Source organism: Scophthalmus maximus, chromosome 22, assembly GCF_022379125.1.
Source record: "Scophthalmus maximus strain ysfricsl-2021 chromosome 22, ASM2237912v1, whole genome shotgun sequence".
Classification (NCBI taxonomy): Eukaryota; Metazoa; Chordata; class Actinopteri; order Pleuronectiformes; family Scophthalmidae; genus Scophthalmus; species Scophthalmus maximus.
The window spans coordinates 14702501-14717500 of NC_061536.1; the positions used below are offsets into that span (position 1 = coordinate 14702501).

A 15000-nucleotide genomic window follows, 5' to 3' on the forward strand; every position below is an offset into this window, starting at 1 on the left:
GAACGCAGCTGAAGCTCCGTCACCTTCTACCTGAGCCGTGACGGACTCGTGGGATCTCAGACTTTGACTCTTCAGAACAATTGTTCTTCGTGGACGGTGTCTCTTTGTCTTTGTCCGTCGTCTTTATTGGCGTGTTTTTCTTTCTTACTGTAGATTTTCTCTCTCTGGCAGATTGCGTGTTTGTCCTCGCACACGATCAGTTCTTCTGTAATCGTCATCTCTGGAAGATTCGACCCATCAGATTTCAAGCGACGCTGATTCAAGCTCCTGAGTTTGAACAACCGCTCGTGTTAGATTCTCATTTCCAGCTTTTTGCAGCGAACGTGAGAAGAAGAACAGAGGAGTTCTTTCTCTGTCCCACACACACTGCAACTCTTCACAGAACAGTGTGAACTCCCACGTTCTTGTGATCGTGTCAACAACAGGTCACCATCGTCGGTGTTTCATCTAATTTCACCTGATACGACGAAGCGGTTTCATCACCTCTCATATCATCATCATAAACCGCTGGAGACGTGAAGAGTTCATGTTTACACGCTGGTGAAACAGATCAGTCGTCCGGTCCGACCATGAATCAGACGTGGAGGAGAACCTGCGATGCTGCGTTCAGGGGCAGTAAACTTCTGCGTCTCCTCTCTCTCGGGTGGAGTCGAGCTGTGATTCATGTTCTGTCATCGTTCAGATGAATGTGGCGACGATGAGCTCCGAGGCTCGTCGTCAGGCCCGGTTCCTCCTGCGTGTCGGTTCTATTCTGATACCATTGACTCGTGTTCGCAACACTGTTTTATTTTCCATACGACAGAAGAGTCGTCATGTGTTCGTAACTCGCTGTCCCTCCACTCAGAGCGCGGTGCCTTGCTCAAGGGCGTCCCCAGCGAGGGGCTAGTTAGACCAACTTCCAATGTTCCTCTTCCCGTTTCCACTGAGGGACGAAGAGGGAAGAAGCATCAACCTTCTTCTGTTCGTCTCTTACGGAGCCCAATGTTTCTGAATATTCCAACGTTGCGATGAAGCAGAGCTGAAACCTTTTAGACCTTCGGAGTCTAAAACCAACGATTTGAAGAACTGGTCGTCTGAAGTGACGTAACCTGATGGTCACGTGGTGATTGTAGGATTTACAGGTGGAGGTCAGGTTTCATGCAGGAGTCTGTATCTGTTCACCTTCCACGTGGACGAGCACGTGGGATTGTGTGGACTCGGAGGCAGCCGGCCGACCTCCTGACCCCCGCCCCTCCTCCTGGTGTGTAAATTAGCAGAGCGAACTTAAATCTGTCACACTCCGACGAGGCCTCGGGCGCCGCAGCTCGTTCTGACTTGACGGGTGTCGGCCTCGCGCTCGGAGCTCCTCAGATTTTGAACCGGGCCCTGACCTTTGAACTTTGACCGCTGGACGTTCTGTTCCGTGTCTTTGGGAAGTTAAACATCTTTGACAGTTTGTCTTGTTTTTCCCCGGTGACTGCGATTGAAGATGGTCGACAGGAAGCCTCATGATCGCCCCCTGGGGTCTGGCTGCGGTACAGGTCATAGGTTCAATGTGACTGTAGATAGAGCCGTGAATCTCGTTCAGTCGAGTCGCTTCTTCGTCTGTAGAATCTGCCGACTCGTCCTGTATCGACCCGTCGACTCCATTTGCTGTTATTAATATTCATGAGGAGAGTCTGTAAACTGAGAGGATTCATTATAATACTGTTTACACAGGCCCACTGAGGTCACGTCCTCTGTTAGGGGTCGTCTGGACCCTCGCAGCCGTGGGAGGGAGGGGCCTCAGACCCTTCCGCCATTTTTCAACCTGTGTGGAGAGAGACGCTGTGCCTGAGCGGGGTCACGGCTAATCGCACCTTCCTCCCTCCTTCCCCTCCTCCCTCCTTCCCCTCCTCCCTCCTTCCCTTCCTCCCTCCTTCCCTTCCTCCCTCCTTCCCCTCCTCCCTCCTTCCCGTCCTCCCTCCTTCCCCTCCTCCCTCCTTCCCTTCCTCCCTCCTTCCCGTCCTCCCTCCTTCCCCTCCCTCCTCCTTCCCCTCCTTCCTCCTTCCCCTCCCTCCTCCTTCCCCTCCTTCCTCCTTCCCCTCCCTCCTCCTTCCCCTCCTTCCTCCTTCCCCTCCCTCCTCCTTCCCCTCCTTCCTCCTTCCCGTCCTCCCTCCTTCCCCTCCTTCCTCCTTCCCGTCCTCCCTCCTTCCCGTCCTTCCCCTCCTTCCTCCTTCCACTTCTCCCTCCTTCCCGTCCTCCCTCCTTCCCGCCCTCCCTCCTTCGTCCCGACGTGTCTCCTCTGTGAAGCACATCGAGGCCCTGCGTGTCCGAATGACATTAAATTACTGAGTCAACAACATTAGTATTTGTTGCTGCTTTGCCTTAAATAAGTCATAAAACAGAAGAGAGCTGACGGTAGTTTGAACGGGCAGGAATCAGAGCGAGGCCGCGGGGGAAGACGAGTCAATGGAGCAGAAAGAGGCAGCGTTTGTCTTCGCAGCAGATTCTCATCCTTTAATATGCGTCTGTCACTGCTGCTGCTTCCAGCGTGTCTCTTCTCTCTCCACCATCTGTCCAGGTGACGCTCAAAATCATCCCGACTCCTTTTGTCTCTTCGGGCCCTGAAGCAGCTGTTTTAGAGAAAAGGCCTTAAAGTCCTGTTTTAATCCTTCTTCCTCTTCAGGGATCGTCGCTGTTCAAGGGGATGTTGGGTTTGTAATGAAGTGATCATGATTCTTCTGTCTTTTGTCTTTCGCTCTTTTATATTATCGCAAACTGAAAACATTATCGTACAGCTATCCCCTAATTCGTCCCACTATCCTCTAATTCGTAAAGCTATCCACTAATTCGTCCCACTATCCACTAATTCGTACAGCTCTCCACTAATTCGTACAGCTATCCACTAATTCGTACAGCTATCCACTAATTCGTCCCACTATCCTCTAATTCGTCCCACTATCCTCTAATTCGTCCCACTATCCTCTAATTCGTACAGCTATCCTCTAATTCGTACAGCTATCCTCTAATTCGTACAGCTATCCTCTAATTCGTACAGCTATCCTCTAATTCGTACAGCTATCCTCTAATTCGTACAGCTATCCCCTAATTCGTACAGCTATCCTCTAATTCGTACAGCTATCCCCTAATTCGTACAGCTATCCTCTAATTCGTACAGCTATCCCCTAATTCGTCCCACTATCCTCTAATTCGTACAGCTATCCTCTAATTCGTACAGCTATCCTCTAATTCGTACAGCTATCCTCTAATTCGTACAGCTATCCTCTAATTCGTACAGCTATCCCCTAATTCGTACAGCTATCCTCTAATTCGTACAGCTATCCCCTAATTCGTACAGCTATCCTCTAATTCGTACAGCTATCCCCTAATTCGTACAGCTATCCTCTAATTCGTCCCACTATCCCCTAATTCGTCCCACTATCCTCTAATTCGTCCCACTATCCTCTAATTCGTACAGCTATCCTCTAATTCGTACAGCTATCCCCTAATTCGTACAGCTATCCTCTAATTCGTACAGCTATCCCCTAATTCGTACAGCTATCCTCTAATTCGTCCCACTATCCTCTAATTCGTACAGCTATCCTCTAATTCGTACAGCTATCCCCTAATTCGTATAGCTATCCTCTAATTCGTACAGCTATCCTCTAATTCGTCCCACTATCCTCTAATTCGTACAGCTATCCTCTAATTCGTACAGCTATCCCCTAATTCGTACAGCTATCCCCTAATTCGTCCCACTATCCTCTAATTCGTACAGCTATCCCCTAATTCGTACAGCTATCCCCTAATTCGTCCCACTATCCCCTAATTCGTACAGCTATCCCCTAATTCGTACAGCTATCCTCTAATTCGTACAGCTATCCCCTAATTCGTACAGCTATCCTCTAATTCGTCCCACTATCCCCTAATTCGTCCCACTATCCTCTAATTCGTCCCACTATCCTCTAATTCGTACAGCTATCCTCTAATTCGTACAGCTATCCCCTAATTCGTACAGCTATCCTCTAATTCGTACAGCTATCCCCTAATTCGTACAGCTATCCTCTAATTCGTCCCACTATCCTCTAATTCGTACAGCTATCCTCTAATTCGTACAGCTATCCCCTAATTCGTATAGCTATCCTCTAATTCGTACAGCTATCCTCTAATTCGTCCCACTATCCTCTAATTCGTACAGCTATCCTCTAATTCGTACAGCTATCCCCTAATTCGTACAGCTATCCCCTAATTCGTCCCACTATCCTCTAATTCGTACAGCTATCCCCTAATTCGTACAGCTATCCCCTAATTCGTCCCACTATCCCCTAATTCGTACAGCTATCCCCTAATTCGTACAGCTATCCTCTAATTCGTCCCACTATCCTCTAATTCGTCCCACTATCCTCTAATTCGTACAGCTATCCCCTAATTCGTACAGCTATCCTCTAATTCGTACAGCTATCCTCTAATTCGTACAGCTATCCTCTAATTCGTCCCACTATCCTCTAATTCGTACAGCTATCCTCTAATTCGTACAGCTATCCCCTAATTCGTACAGCTATCCTCTAATTCGTACAGCTATCCTCTAATTCGTACAGCTATCCCCTAATTCGTACAGCTATCCTCTAATTCGTACAGCTATCCCCTAATTCGTACAGCTATCCTCTAATTCGTACAGCTATCCTCTAATTCGTACAGCTATCCTCTAATTCGTCCCACTATCCTCTAATTCGTACAGCTATCCCCTAATTCGTACAGCTATCCCCTAATTCGTCCCACTATCCTCTAATTCGTACAGCTATCCTCTAATTCGTACAGCTATCCTCTAATTCGTACAGCTATCCTCTAATTCGTCCCACTATCCCCTAATTCGTACAGCTATCCCCTAATTCGTACAGCTATCCTCTAATTCGTCCCACTATCCTCTAATTCGTACAGCTATCCTCTAATTCGTACAGCTATCCTCTAATTCGTCCCACTATCCCCTAATTCGTACAGCTATCCTCTAATTCGTCCCACTATCCTCTAATTCGTACAGCTATGTACATAATGTACATAATTACATGTACAGGAGCAGGCTGATGCACAAACATGTTGACAGGTCATGAAAATGATTTCTCTAACTGACTGCTAAGAAAAAGTCTCCAGGTCTGAGTTTGTGAAACGCTCGCCGCTTCCACAGCGGTGAAGTAATTGTGTGTTTTACGTGTCGCTGCTTTCGTTCCGCATCGCTGAAGACGATCGGAGGTCGAATCCTCCGGTCGACCGAGGAGGAGGAGGATGAATTCCGACACTGTAGAGACTTGTAAAGAGTGATACACTTCTCGGTTGCTGTCAATGATGAATAAGAGGGTTGCTGAAGAATGCCATCGCCACACACACACACACACACACACACACTCACACACACTCACACACACACACACACACACTCACACACACACACACACACACACACACACACACTCACACACATACACACACACACACTCACACACACTCACACACACTCACACACACACACACACACTCACACACACACACACACACACTCACACACACACACACATACACACTCACACACACACACACACACACACACACACACACTCACACACACACACACACACACTCACACACACACTCACACACACACACACACACAAACTCACACACTCACACTCACACACACACTCACACACACACACACACACACACACTCACACACACACACACACACCTGAGATGTTAAAACAAGCTGCGACCTGAAACAAATATTCTCTGATACGTCTGGAGGAGAAGAGGATCGTGTGGCAGCGGGTCGACGTAACAGTACAGCAGATACAGAAGATTATGACAGTTAAAACAGTACAGTAGATACAGAATGACAGTACAGTAGATACAGAATGACAGTACAGTAAGTACAGTAGATACAAAATGATAGTACAGTGGATACAGAATGACAGTACAGTAAGTACAGTAGATACAGAATGACAGTACAGTAGATACAGAATGACAGTACAGTAAGTACAGTAGATACAGAATGACAGTACAGTAGATACAGAATGACAGTACAGTAAGTACAGTAGATACAGAATGACAGTACAGTAATTACAGTAGATACAGAATGACAGTACAGTAGATACAGAATGACAGTACAGTAGATACAGAATGACAGTACAGTAGATACAGAATGACAGTACAGTAGATACAGTGACGTGTCGCAGCACAGAGCCAAGTTCATAACACAACCATCAGTGTTTATGATTTTAGAATCGTCAGGTCTTATGGATACAAGACGGAGCCTCTGTTTTTTCTTCAGTTTTATTAATCCGAGGAATGTTTACTGGTCACGAGCCATTTTACTTCAGCATCGCCTCCGTTCATTCCTTTTAGAAATGTTCAGAAACCATTATTCCCGACATCGATTCACAGTTTTCTTCCTGTGTGTGTGTGGACGTGTATAAAGTCGAGTTTCCAACAGCGACTCTCCTCCACCTGATTCCCTGGACGTTGTGACTCGTTCACCTGCTGCTGTTTCTTTTCTCTCCTCAGTGTTAATGATCAGTTCTCATCATCCGGTTCACCGTGATTAAAATCAGCAGCGGTAACGATCCCCAGGTTTTTCCTCTGAGCTCCTGAGAGATAATTGGCCGATAGGAATATGGCTCCTCTGTAAGCGGGTCGGCCTCCGGCTCGCCCGGCGCCGGACCGGCTCTTTGTAAACGAGCTTCTCTAAAGTGGGCGGCTGCGATTCTTCGTCCGCGGCCCCTCCGGGGATTCATTATTCTGGGGTTGAAGTGAATTGGAATTAATGAAACACTTTGTAACACTTTGGGACAGAAGCTGCACATCACGATGTCCTACTTTCACCACGCGTGTCCTGCTGGAGGCTGCGTTCAAAAGAAACTGTGGACATGTTTAACATGCCGGTTCCTACTTTAGAAAACATTCACAGGAACGTTCCGCAGACGTCATTCAATCTGTGTTTGTCTCCAGCGGAAGAGGGCTTCACGTGTAAGACGCCGGCCAACGCCGACATCGTGATCCTGGTCGACGGCTCCTGGAGCATCGGCCGCATCAACTTCCGGGTGGTCAGGGCGTTCCTGGAGAACCTGGTCCGGGCCTTCAGCGTGGAGCACGACAAGACCCGGATCGGTGAGGAGGGTTTCTTTGTGTTTTGACTCTGGACCAATCAGACGCCGCCCTGGTGGGACCGTGTGATGGATGTGATTCTAAATAGAGAATAATAGAGAACGTTTTCCTCAGAGCAACTGGATCTGTTCTCCACCCGAGTTTGAACCAGAAGAATGAATGTGTGTGTCCTGACGCGTGTGTGTGTGTGTGTGTGTCGGTGTGCGTGTGTGTGTGTCGGTGTGTGTGTGTGTGTGTGTGTGAGAGCAGGTCTGGCCCAGTACAGCGGAGACCCGAGGATCGAGTGGCATCTGAACGCTCACAGCACCAAACAGGCCGTGATGGACGCAGTGAAGAACCTGCCGTACAAGGGAGGCAACACGCTGACGGGTACGGCGACGACTCCACCTCACAGCCCATCGGTCAATGTCAGGCGGAAATCGGCCTTGTCGACTGATTCTTTGATTCCTTGATTCTCTGCATCTTCTAAGATTAAACTGTTTCATTTGCCCTCTTTATTCTGAGTATAAAAGTGTATTTATTCATGGGAGTCCCGTGTGTGTGTGCAGGTCTGGCTCTGACCTTCATCCTGGAGAACAGCTTCAAGCCGGAGTCTGGATCCAGAGCCGGCGTTCCCAAGATCGCAATCCTCATCACGGACGGAAAGTCCCAGGACGACGTGGCTCCGCCCGCCCAGGGCCTGAGGAGCGCCGGGATCGAGGTGTTCGCCATCGGTACGACGACGCTCGACACACAATCATTTTATATTAAATGAATATGTTATACAGCTTTATTATATTCTATACATTTCAGTCCAACATGTTGTTTCATTCTGCTTCGTTTATTCATCAGTCAACAGAGAAGGTTTGATTGGTTTTCGTGAGATGAATGAGTTTGTTAATAATTTAATTTATTCATTAGGACAGAAAATTAAATTAGTTAGTTGCTGTTTTTTTGAAAGTTTGTTATAATTATAAATTGAATTGACTTTTGGTTTTGTGGCCTGTTGATCAGACAAAGTCACTTTGGACTTGAACAGAAAAAAAAGATCAATGATGAAAATTATCATCATAATAATCATCAATCATTTCAGGATTTAGCGGATGAAAAAGTCTAGATCCATATTTTTCTTTTGGATCAAATCTCGAACAAATTCGTCATCATCAGTAACGTACCTGTCACCTTGTCGCCCTCTCGCTCGCCTCCAGGTGTGAAAGACGCCGACGAGAACGAGCTGAAGGCGATCGCCTCCGGCCCCGAGGAGACGCACGTCTACAACGTGGCCGACTTCAGCGTGATGAGCGACATCGTGGACGGACTCACCAAGACCGTGTGCGACCGCGTGGAGCAGCTCGACAAGCAGCTCAGAGGTGCGGCGAGCCGAGGCTCATCACTGTCCGTCAGTTATGGTTATGACAACATGGCGATAATGAGTTATAAAAACAAAATGTCTTTGTTTCTTCTTCTCCACCAGGGGGCGACTCCGGCGGCGGCGGCGGCGGCGCTGCCTCGGCCTCCTCCGTGGCTCCTCCCCGTGACCTGGTGACCTCTGAGGTCACGGCTCGCAGCTTCCGGGTCACGTGGACCCAGGCGCCGGGCCAGGTGGAGAAGTACCGCGTGGTCTACTACCCCGCCAGCGGAGGACAGCCGGATGAAAAAGTACCTGGATGATTTTTTTATTTGTTTCAGTTATGAATTTAGACGATCGGCGACTGTGCATGAAGATGATTATGAGCTGTACTGCAGTCAGACACCATGGGGCGATCAGGAGGATGTGGCTTCACTTTAGAGCAGCCGTCATGTCGTCCATCTTTCTCTTCAGTCTGTGGTTCTGAACCACGTCACCTGAAATGAATCTGACATCATTTGTTCTGAGGCAACATGACAGAATATTAATATTTGATCTCAGCTGATTGGCCCTCCGAGTGGACGTAGCGTCTTCCGTCCTCGCCTGCGGTGCTCAGTCGTTTGCTGCTGTGATTCTCTCAGCTGGTGTTTTGTGTTTGTACAGTTTCCTTCTTCTTCTTCTTCTTCTTCTTCTTTATTTCCGTCCCGTCTCTCTTTGATGATGATGCAGCTGAACGGCCTCAGTTCTTCTTCCCCACAGGGAAAACCCAGGTTTCATCAGAGCGCGTCTGATCTCGTTGGCCTCGCGCCTGCAGCAGCGACACGCGGCGCGTCACAACCCTCCACGAGCCCGAGTCTCCCAACAAGCTCGGATATTTTGAACCCTTTCTGAGTTCTGCTGCTTCTGTCCGAGAACGAGATCTGAGCTCATTAAAAGTTCTTTTTAAAGAGTTGTGGTCGTGACGCTCGGCAGTAAGACTCAGCGTTGTCTATCTGGATCTGAGTGTCTGTGGCGTCCCGTGTCCCAGGTGGTCGGCGGCGCCGTGAGCAGCGTGGAGCTCAACTACCTGAACTCTCTGACCGAGTACCAGGTGGCCGTGTTCGCCGTCTACCGCAGCTCGGCCAGCGAGGCGCTGAGAGGAAGTGCCACCACACGTGAGTTCCATGGCGCGGGAGAGAACGTCACTGACGTCATCACTCGACCAGACTCCAGTAAAATGAAAAACATCCCTGTTTCAATACGAGTGGATTTATCAGCTGGTCCAGAAACAAACAAACCAAAAAAAGAAAAGGCCGATTCGTCTTTCAGAGAGAAATATCAAATATCTGTGTTGATATAGCCCAATATCAAAACTTTGATTTCACAGAATCAAAAAGGAAGAAAAGGATATTTTAGATTCGATTTTACGTTTTTAAAAAGATTATTTGGTCGTATTTGTATTTTCTTTTTTTAATTATAGTTGTTTATTATAAAGTTTATGGCGCCGCCGCTCGCTGATGAACGACGGGGAGTTAATGAGGTTCGGCTGTGACGCCGTCGTTCCACTGGACTGGTTGATTGTAAAATTCCAGGCTGCGGCGCTTCATCGCTGAGTCTTATAGACGACACACGAATAAGTTGATTGATAATAGTGTGTGTGTGTGTGTGTGTGTGTGTGTGTGTGTGTCCTGCAGTGGCGCTGCCGATGGTCAACGAGCTGGAGTTGTTCGACATCACTCACAGCACCATGAGGGTTCGCTGGAAGATCGCCGCCGGGGCTTCTGGGTACATGATCCTCTACGCGCCGCTGACGGAGGGAGACCCCGCGGACGAGAAGGAGGTGAGGACTGTGTGTTTCTTTGTACATGAGAAACATCTTGCTCCTGATCTCTTGAACATCACAAAGTGACCTGTTCTGGTAAATGAAACAATGATTTCAACTCTCAAAACTGTCAAACGACCAAAAAGAGGAGGAAGAGGAGGAAGAGCAGCGAGGTGTGAAGGGCGTCCCTCCCCCTCCCATCAGACCTCATGACCGCCCCTCGACTCGACTGGGCCTCACGGGTTCACGGAGGGTTTCAGACTGAACCCGAGAGACGGAGACAGAACTCTCAGAAACGATCTTATGTAATCGCTGCTCGATTCCCCGCCTGTCCCGACACGACTGACGGAGGGATGACGGAGGAGGAGAAGTGTGGAGAGGAAGATAAACAGACAGACGGATGACGGACACATACACTACTTAACACTGCTGTCTGTCTGTCTGTGTGTGTGTGTGTGTGTGTCTGTCTGTCTGTCTGTCTGTCTGTCTGTCTGTCTGTGTGTGTGTGTGTGTGTGTGTGTGTGTGTGTGTGTGTGTGTCTGTCTGTCTGTCTGTCTGTCTGTCTGTGTGTGTGTGTGTGTCTGTCTGTCTGTCTGTCTGTCTGTCTGTCTGTCTGTCTGTCTGTCTGTCTGTCTGTCTGTCTGTCTGTCTGTCTGTCTGTCTGTCTGTCTGTCTGTCTGTCTGTCTGTCTGTCTGTCTGTGTGTCTGTGTGTCTGTGTGTCTGTCTGTCTGTCTGTGTGTGTGTGTGTGTGTGTGTGTGTCTGTGTGTCTGTCTGTCTGTCTGTCTGTCTGTCTGTCTGTCTGTCTGTCTGTCTGTCTGTCTGTCTGTGTGTGTGTGTGTGTGTGTGTGTCTGTGTGTCTGTGTGTGTGTGTGCGTGCGTGTGTGTGCGTCGTACACAGGTGAAGGTGTCCGACTCTGTGAGCGAGGTGGAGCTCGAGGGTTTGACTCCGGCCACCGAGTACACGGTGACGGTGTACGCCATGTACGGCGAGGAGGCCAGTGACCCCATGACGAGCCAGCAGACCACACGTGAGTCACACACACTCACACACACACACACACACGGTCCTGTAACTCCCCGCCTGTTAACTCTACGCTGCTCATTTCTATCATTTCCAATCCTCTTGACTTGTCATTGTGTGAAGCGTCTGCTCGTCATGTAACATGTTCGGTCTCGTGTCCCCACACGTTCTCCACACGTGACAGAACTGTGGCAGCCTCTGGCTTCCCTCTCGCTGAGCTACAGTTTACACTTCACTTTCATTCTCTAAAGTGATGTGAGGCCTTGATGAGAGTCGTCTTCCCACAATCCCGCTGCTCGCTCACTAATTAACGGCGGAGTCGGGCACGTTCGCGTCTTCAGGAGGCGTGTTAGTCTTTTGACTGCAGGTCAGAGGACGACCGAGAGAGAGAGAGGTTGTTTTATTATTATTTTTATCATCATTTACCTGTAAACACGTTCCATAAACTCCATCGTGTTTATTCCTCATCGTCTTTATAATCCACTCACGAGGCATCAAATCTATTTTTGTCGCCGTTGATTCGTTTCTGTCGAGCAGCGGGTAAAAAGATCAGTGTGAGGTTCTGTTCCTCGACCAATCAGGAGTCAGCGTCAGCTGTCAATCATCGACGTCTCAGCCACGTTTTTTATATCATCAAATAACTGTTCACATGAACACGTGAACAACGGAAGAACAACCTCACATGACATCTACATGTCCCATCTGCAGACACCAGGGGGCGATCAGGAGGATTTGGCTCCACTTCAGAGGAGCCGTCACGTCGTCCGTCTTTATTTACAGTCATTGTGTGAAGCTCTGCATTAATTCATATTTTTATTAATGTCATAAAACGGTAATAAAAGTCATAGAATCTGGGGGGACGTCGTCTGACACCCACCGTACGTGAGCGGGTCGTTGAACGTCGAGGATATTTCTACATTGGAAAAGATAAATCCAGAATACTTTGCAGAGACTCGCGTATCTCTTAAAAAAGCTTTTTTTTCATTTTCCATCCTCCTCGCTGCGGCGCCGACCCCGGCTCGACCCGCCGTGAGAGCAGAGGCGGTTTCTGCTTCTCTTCCTGCTGCTTTGTCTTTCCTCTGACCGCAGGTGTAATTGAGGTGAAGCCGCGGCTGCGGCATCAGGATAAAAATGGGGCGGGGGGAAGAAAAAAGGGAAACAGATCAGTAATTCTAAGCAGAAAAGTTTCCGGGGCTTCAGAGTAAATCAGAATCCTCGGTTTGGAGGAAAGTAAAGTAATCTCGGGACGAGACTTTCTTTAACCTCCGAGAAAGAGGCTGTGGAGGAACTGTGAGTGAAGCGATGAGGTTCAGTCCACTTTATAATTAAAATGGCGGCGTCCAGGATCCTCGCTACAAAAGCCCACGAGTGAGTGTGCGAGCGTGAAGTTGTCCAGACGAAACTCAACTAACCTTCGACCCCCGATGTGTTTCGACTCGTCCGTTCAGTAAGTCACACAGAAACTGCTCATCTGTTCACTCCCCGCCCCCGCGTCGTGTCCTCCCCGCCCTCAGTGCCGCTGACCCCGGCCAGGAACCTGCGCTTCTCCGACGTGGAGCACAGCTCCGCCCGGCTCGCGTGGGACTCCGCCTCCAGGAAGGCCAGAGGATACCGCATCATGTATGTGAAGACCAACGGCGTCCAGACCAATGAGGTGAGAATTCAGTGCTACACCCCTTAAATACTGTACCACAAACCTCGACTCCAAATACAACAGCACTTTCCAAGTGATTGTGTTTGTACAAATTCCTGGTTCTGTGTCGACAGGTGGACGTGGGCCGTGTGACCTCCTGGTTGCTCGGCAACCTGACGTCCCTGACGGAGTACACGGTGGGAGTCTTCGCCATGTACGACGAGGGACAAGCGGAGGCTGTGACCGACAGCTTCACCACAAGTAGGAACTCATAGCACATAGATGTGTTACATTGATTGAGGTGTCAGGTATCGCCCGTCCAGCCGGTTGTTACCAGAACTACAGGTGTGTATTTGTGTGTGTAGAGACGGTCCCGGACCCGCTGGACCTGAGGAGCAGTGACGTCTCCACAAACAGCTTCAGGGTGTCATGGCAACACCCGGCCTCTGATGTGGTGCTGTACCGACTCACCTGGACGCCCACTGATGGAGGAGACACTGAGGAGGTGCGACACATATCACTACAACAGAAACCATACGATGACATCTTCCAGCTCTGATGTAGCAAAGACTTATTTTGCGGCTGATAAACTATAATCGGATGTTTCTCGCTGTGACCTTGACGATGGTTGAACGTTTGAACTGTGACCCCCCCCCCGTCTCGTGTTCCAGGCTCTGGTGAACGGAAACCTCAACTCCTACCTGATCCAAGGCCTCAGTGCGTCCTCGGAGTACGAAGTCCTGCTGTCGGCCATTTACGGAAACGAGGTGGAGAGCGACGAGCTGATCCTCGTCGAGTCCACCGGTAAAGTAGAGAATTATTTTTTCTTGAACGTCACATGTTCGATTTCAAACTCTTTGTTGCGCTGAAATATTTGTTTACTTTGATTTTCAGTTGAAAGATTAACCACCGTCGCTACGACAACCACCACCACAGCAGGTAAACATTTCATCGCGGCGGTCTGAAACTGGACAGAGAGAGAGTTCTGTGCTTCAGTGATTTGGTTCTGATGTCTCCGACCTGCAGAGTGATTTATTTGTTGCGTTCGTCCTCCAGCTCCTCGTTACGGGGTGAGGAACATGAGGATCGATGAGGAAACCACCTTCAGCCTGCGAGTGTCCTGGCAGCCCGTCGACCCCCGAAACGTCCGACACTATCGACTGAGCTACATCAGCGCCGAGGGCGACCGGGCGGAGGAGACGGTGAGACTCACAGACGATCACTTCTACTGTACATATACCGTACGTCCTCATATACCGATCAACTCCAGGAGAATTCTGGAGATGGATCAGAAGGAGAACTTCCCGTAGAAGATCAGACGCGTTCACTGTTTCAATCCCGCTCTGCTCTGTAATCCATCTAATCCCCACAGGGCGTCATTATGTCGGGACTCAGTGCAGGTACCTGCAGCCAATGGGGAGCCGGACAGGCAATGACTCGTGGAGGAGGTATAGAAGGTGTTGGGGAGTGATGGATGGAACAAAGGGAGGAGAGATGTCTGAGGTTATTGATGTAGACGATGGCAGGTCTTCACATGAAGTGTCTCCCATGAAGAGATGGAGGGAGATGTGCTGTTGAAGGTAATGGCAGGTCTTCAGAGTCGAGTCGAGAGCGAGAGAGAGGATGAGGATGATGAAAACGGTGGAAGATCTTCAGAGAGAGAGAGAGAGAGAGAATGATAGTTCTTCCTACTAATGAAGCACAACAGAGAGAGAAATACACACTGATGTAAAACATCCGTCCGTCTATCTGAAGAAGAAGTGTGTGAACGTAGAAATCAGTCGTGTGTAAATGAGGTACTCTCTCGTCTCTTGGCAGCGTCGAGCGACCGAGCGACAGCCAGGTTTTTGTTTCTCCTCCTCCGCTCGGCAGATAAGACACTCGCTGATCGACAACCTGAGGCCACAGCTGTTCACGCTGTGATAACGAGCTGCCGGGGAGGCGGCTGGCGGCGCCGCGCGGTCACCATGACAACAACGACGACGACAACAACAACAACAACAACAACAACGGGCTGGTGTGGGACCTCGGGATTCCTCTGCACACACACACACACACACACACACACACACACCAATATTGTTGTGGGCGGAGCTATTG

General features: G+C 49.2%; 1 protein-coding gene across 4 annotated transcripts in view; it reads left to right on the top strand.

Annotated features, from left to right (window-relative positions):
* LOC118291630 (collagen alpha-1(XIV) chain) overlaps positions 1-15000 on the top strand; it is a 58964-nt gene that overhangs the window by 16718 nt on the left and 27246 nt on the right. For all 4 annotated transcript variants that reach the window (XM_035619953.2, XM_047330331.1, XM_035619957.2 and 1 more), the window contains 14 exons: positions 6961-7119; positions 7366-7485; positions 7665-7829; positions 8304-8465; positions 8570-8754; positions 9471-9597; positions 10117-10262; positions 11145-11274; positions 12782-12921; positions 13035-13161; positions 13266-13405; positions 13572-13704; positions 13795-13839; positions 13957-14102. In XM_035619953.2, the coding sequence (XP_035475846.2) occupies positions 6961-7119; positions 7366-7485; positions 7665-7829; positions 8304-8465; positions 8570-8754; positions 9471-9597; positions 10117-10262; positions 11145-11274; positions 12782-12921; positions 13035-13161; positions 13266-13405; positions 13572-13704; positions 13795-13839; positions 13957-14102 (1925 nt within the window). The remainder of the gene's footprint in view (positions 1-6960; positions 7120-7365; positions 7486-7664; positions 7830-8303; positions 8466-8569; positions 8755-9470; positions 9598-10116; positions 10263-11144; positions 11275-12781; positions 12922-13034; positions 13162-13265; positions 13406-13571; positions 13705-13794; positions 13840-13956; positions 14103-15000) is intronic.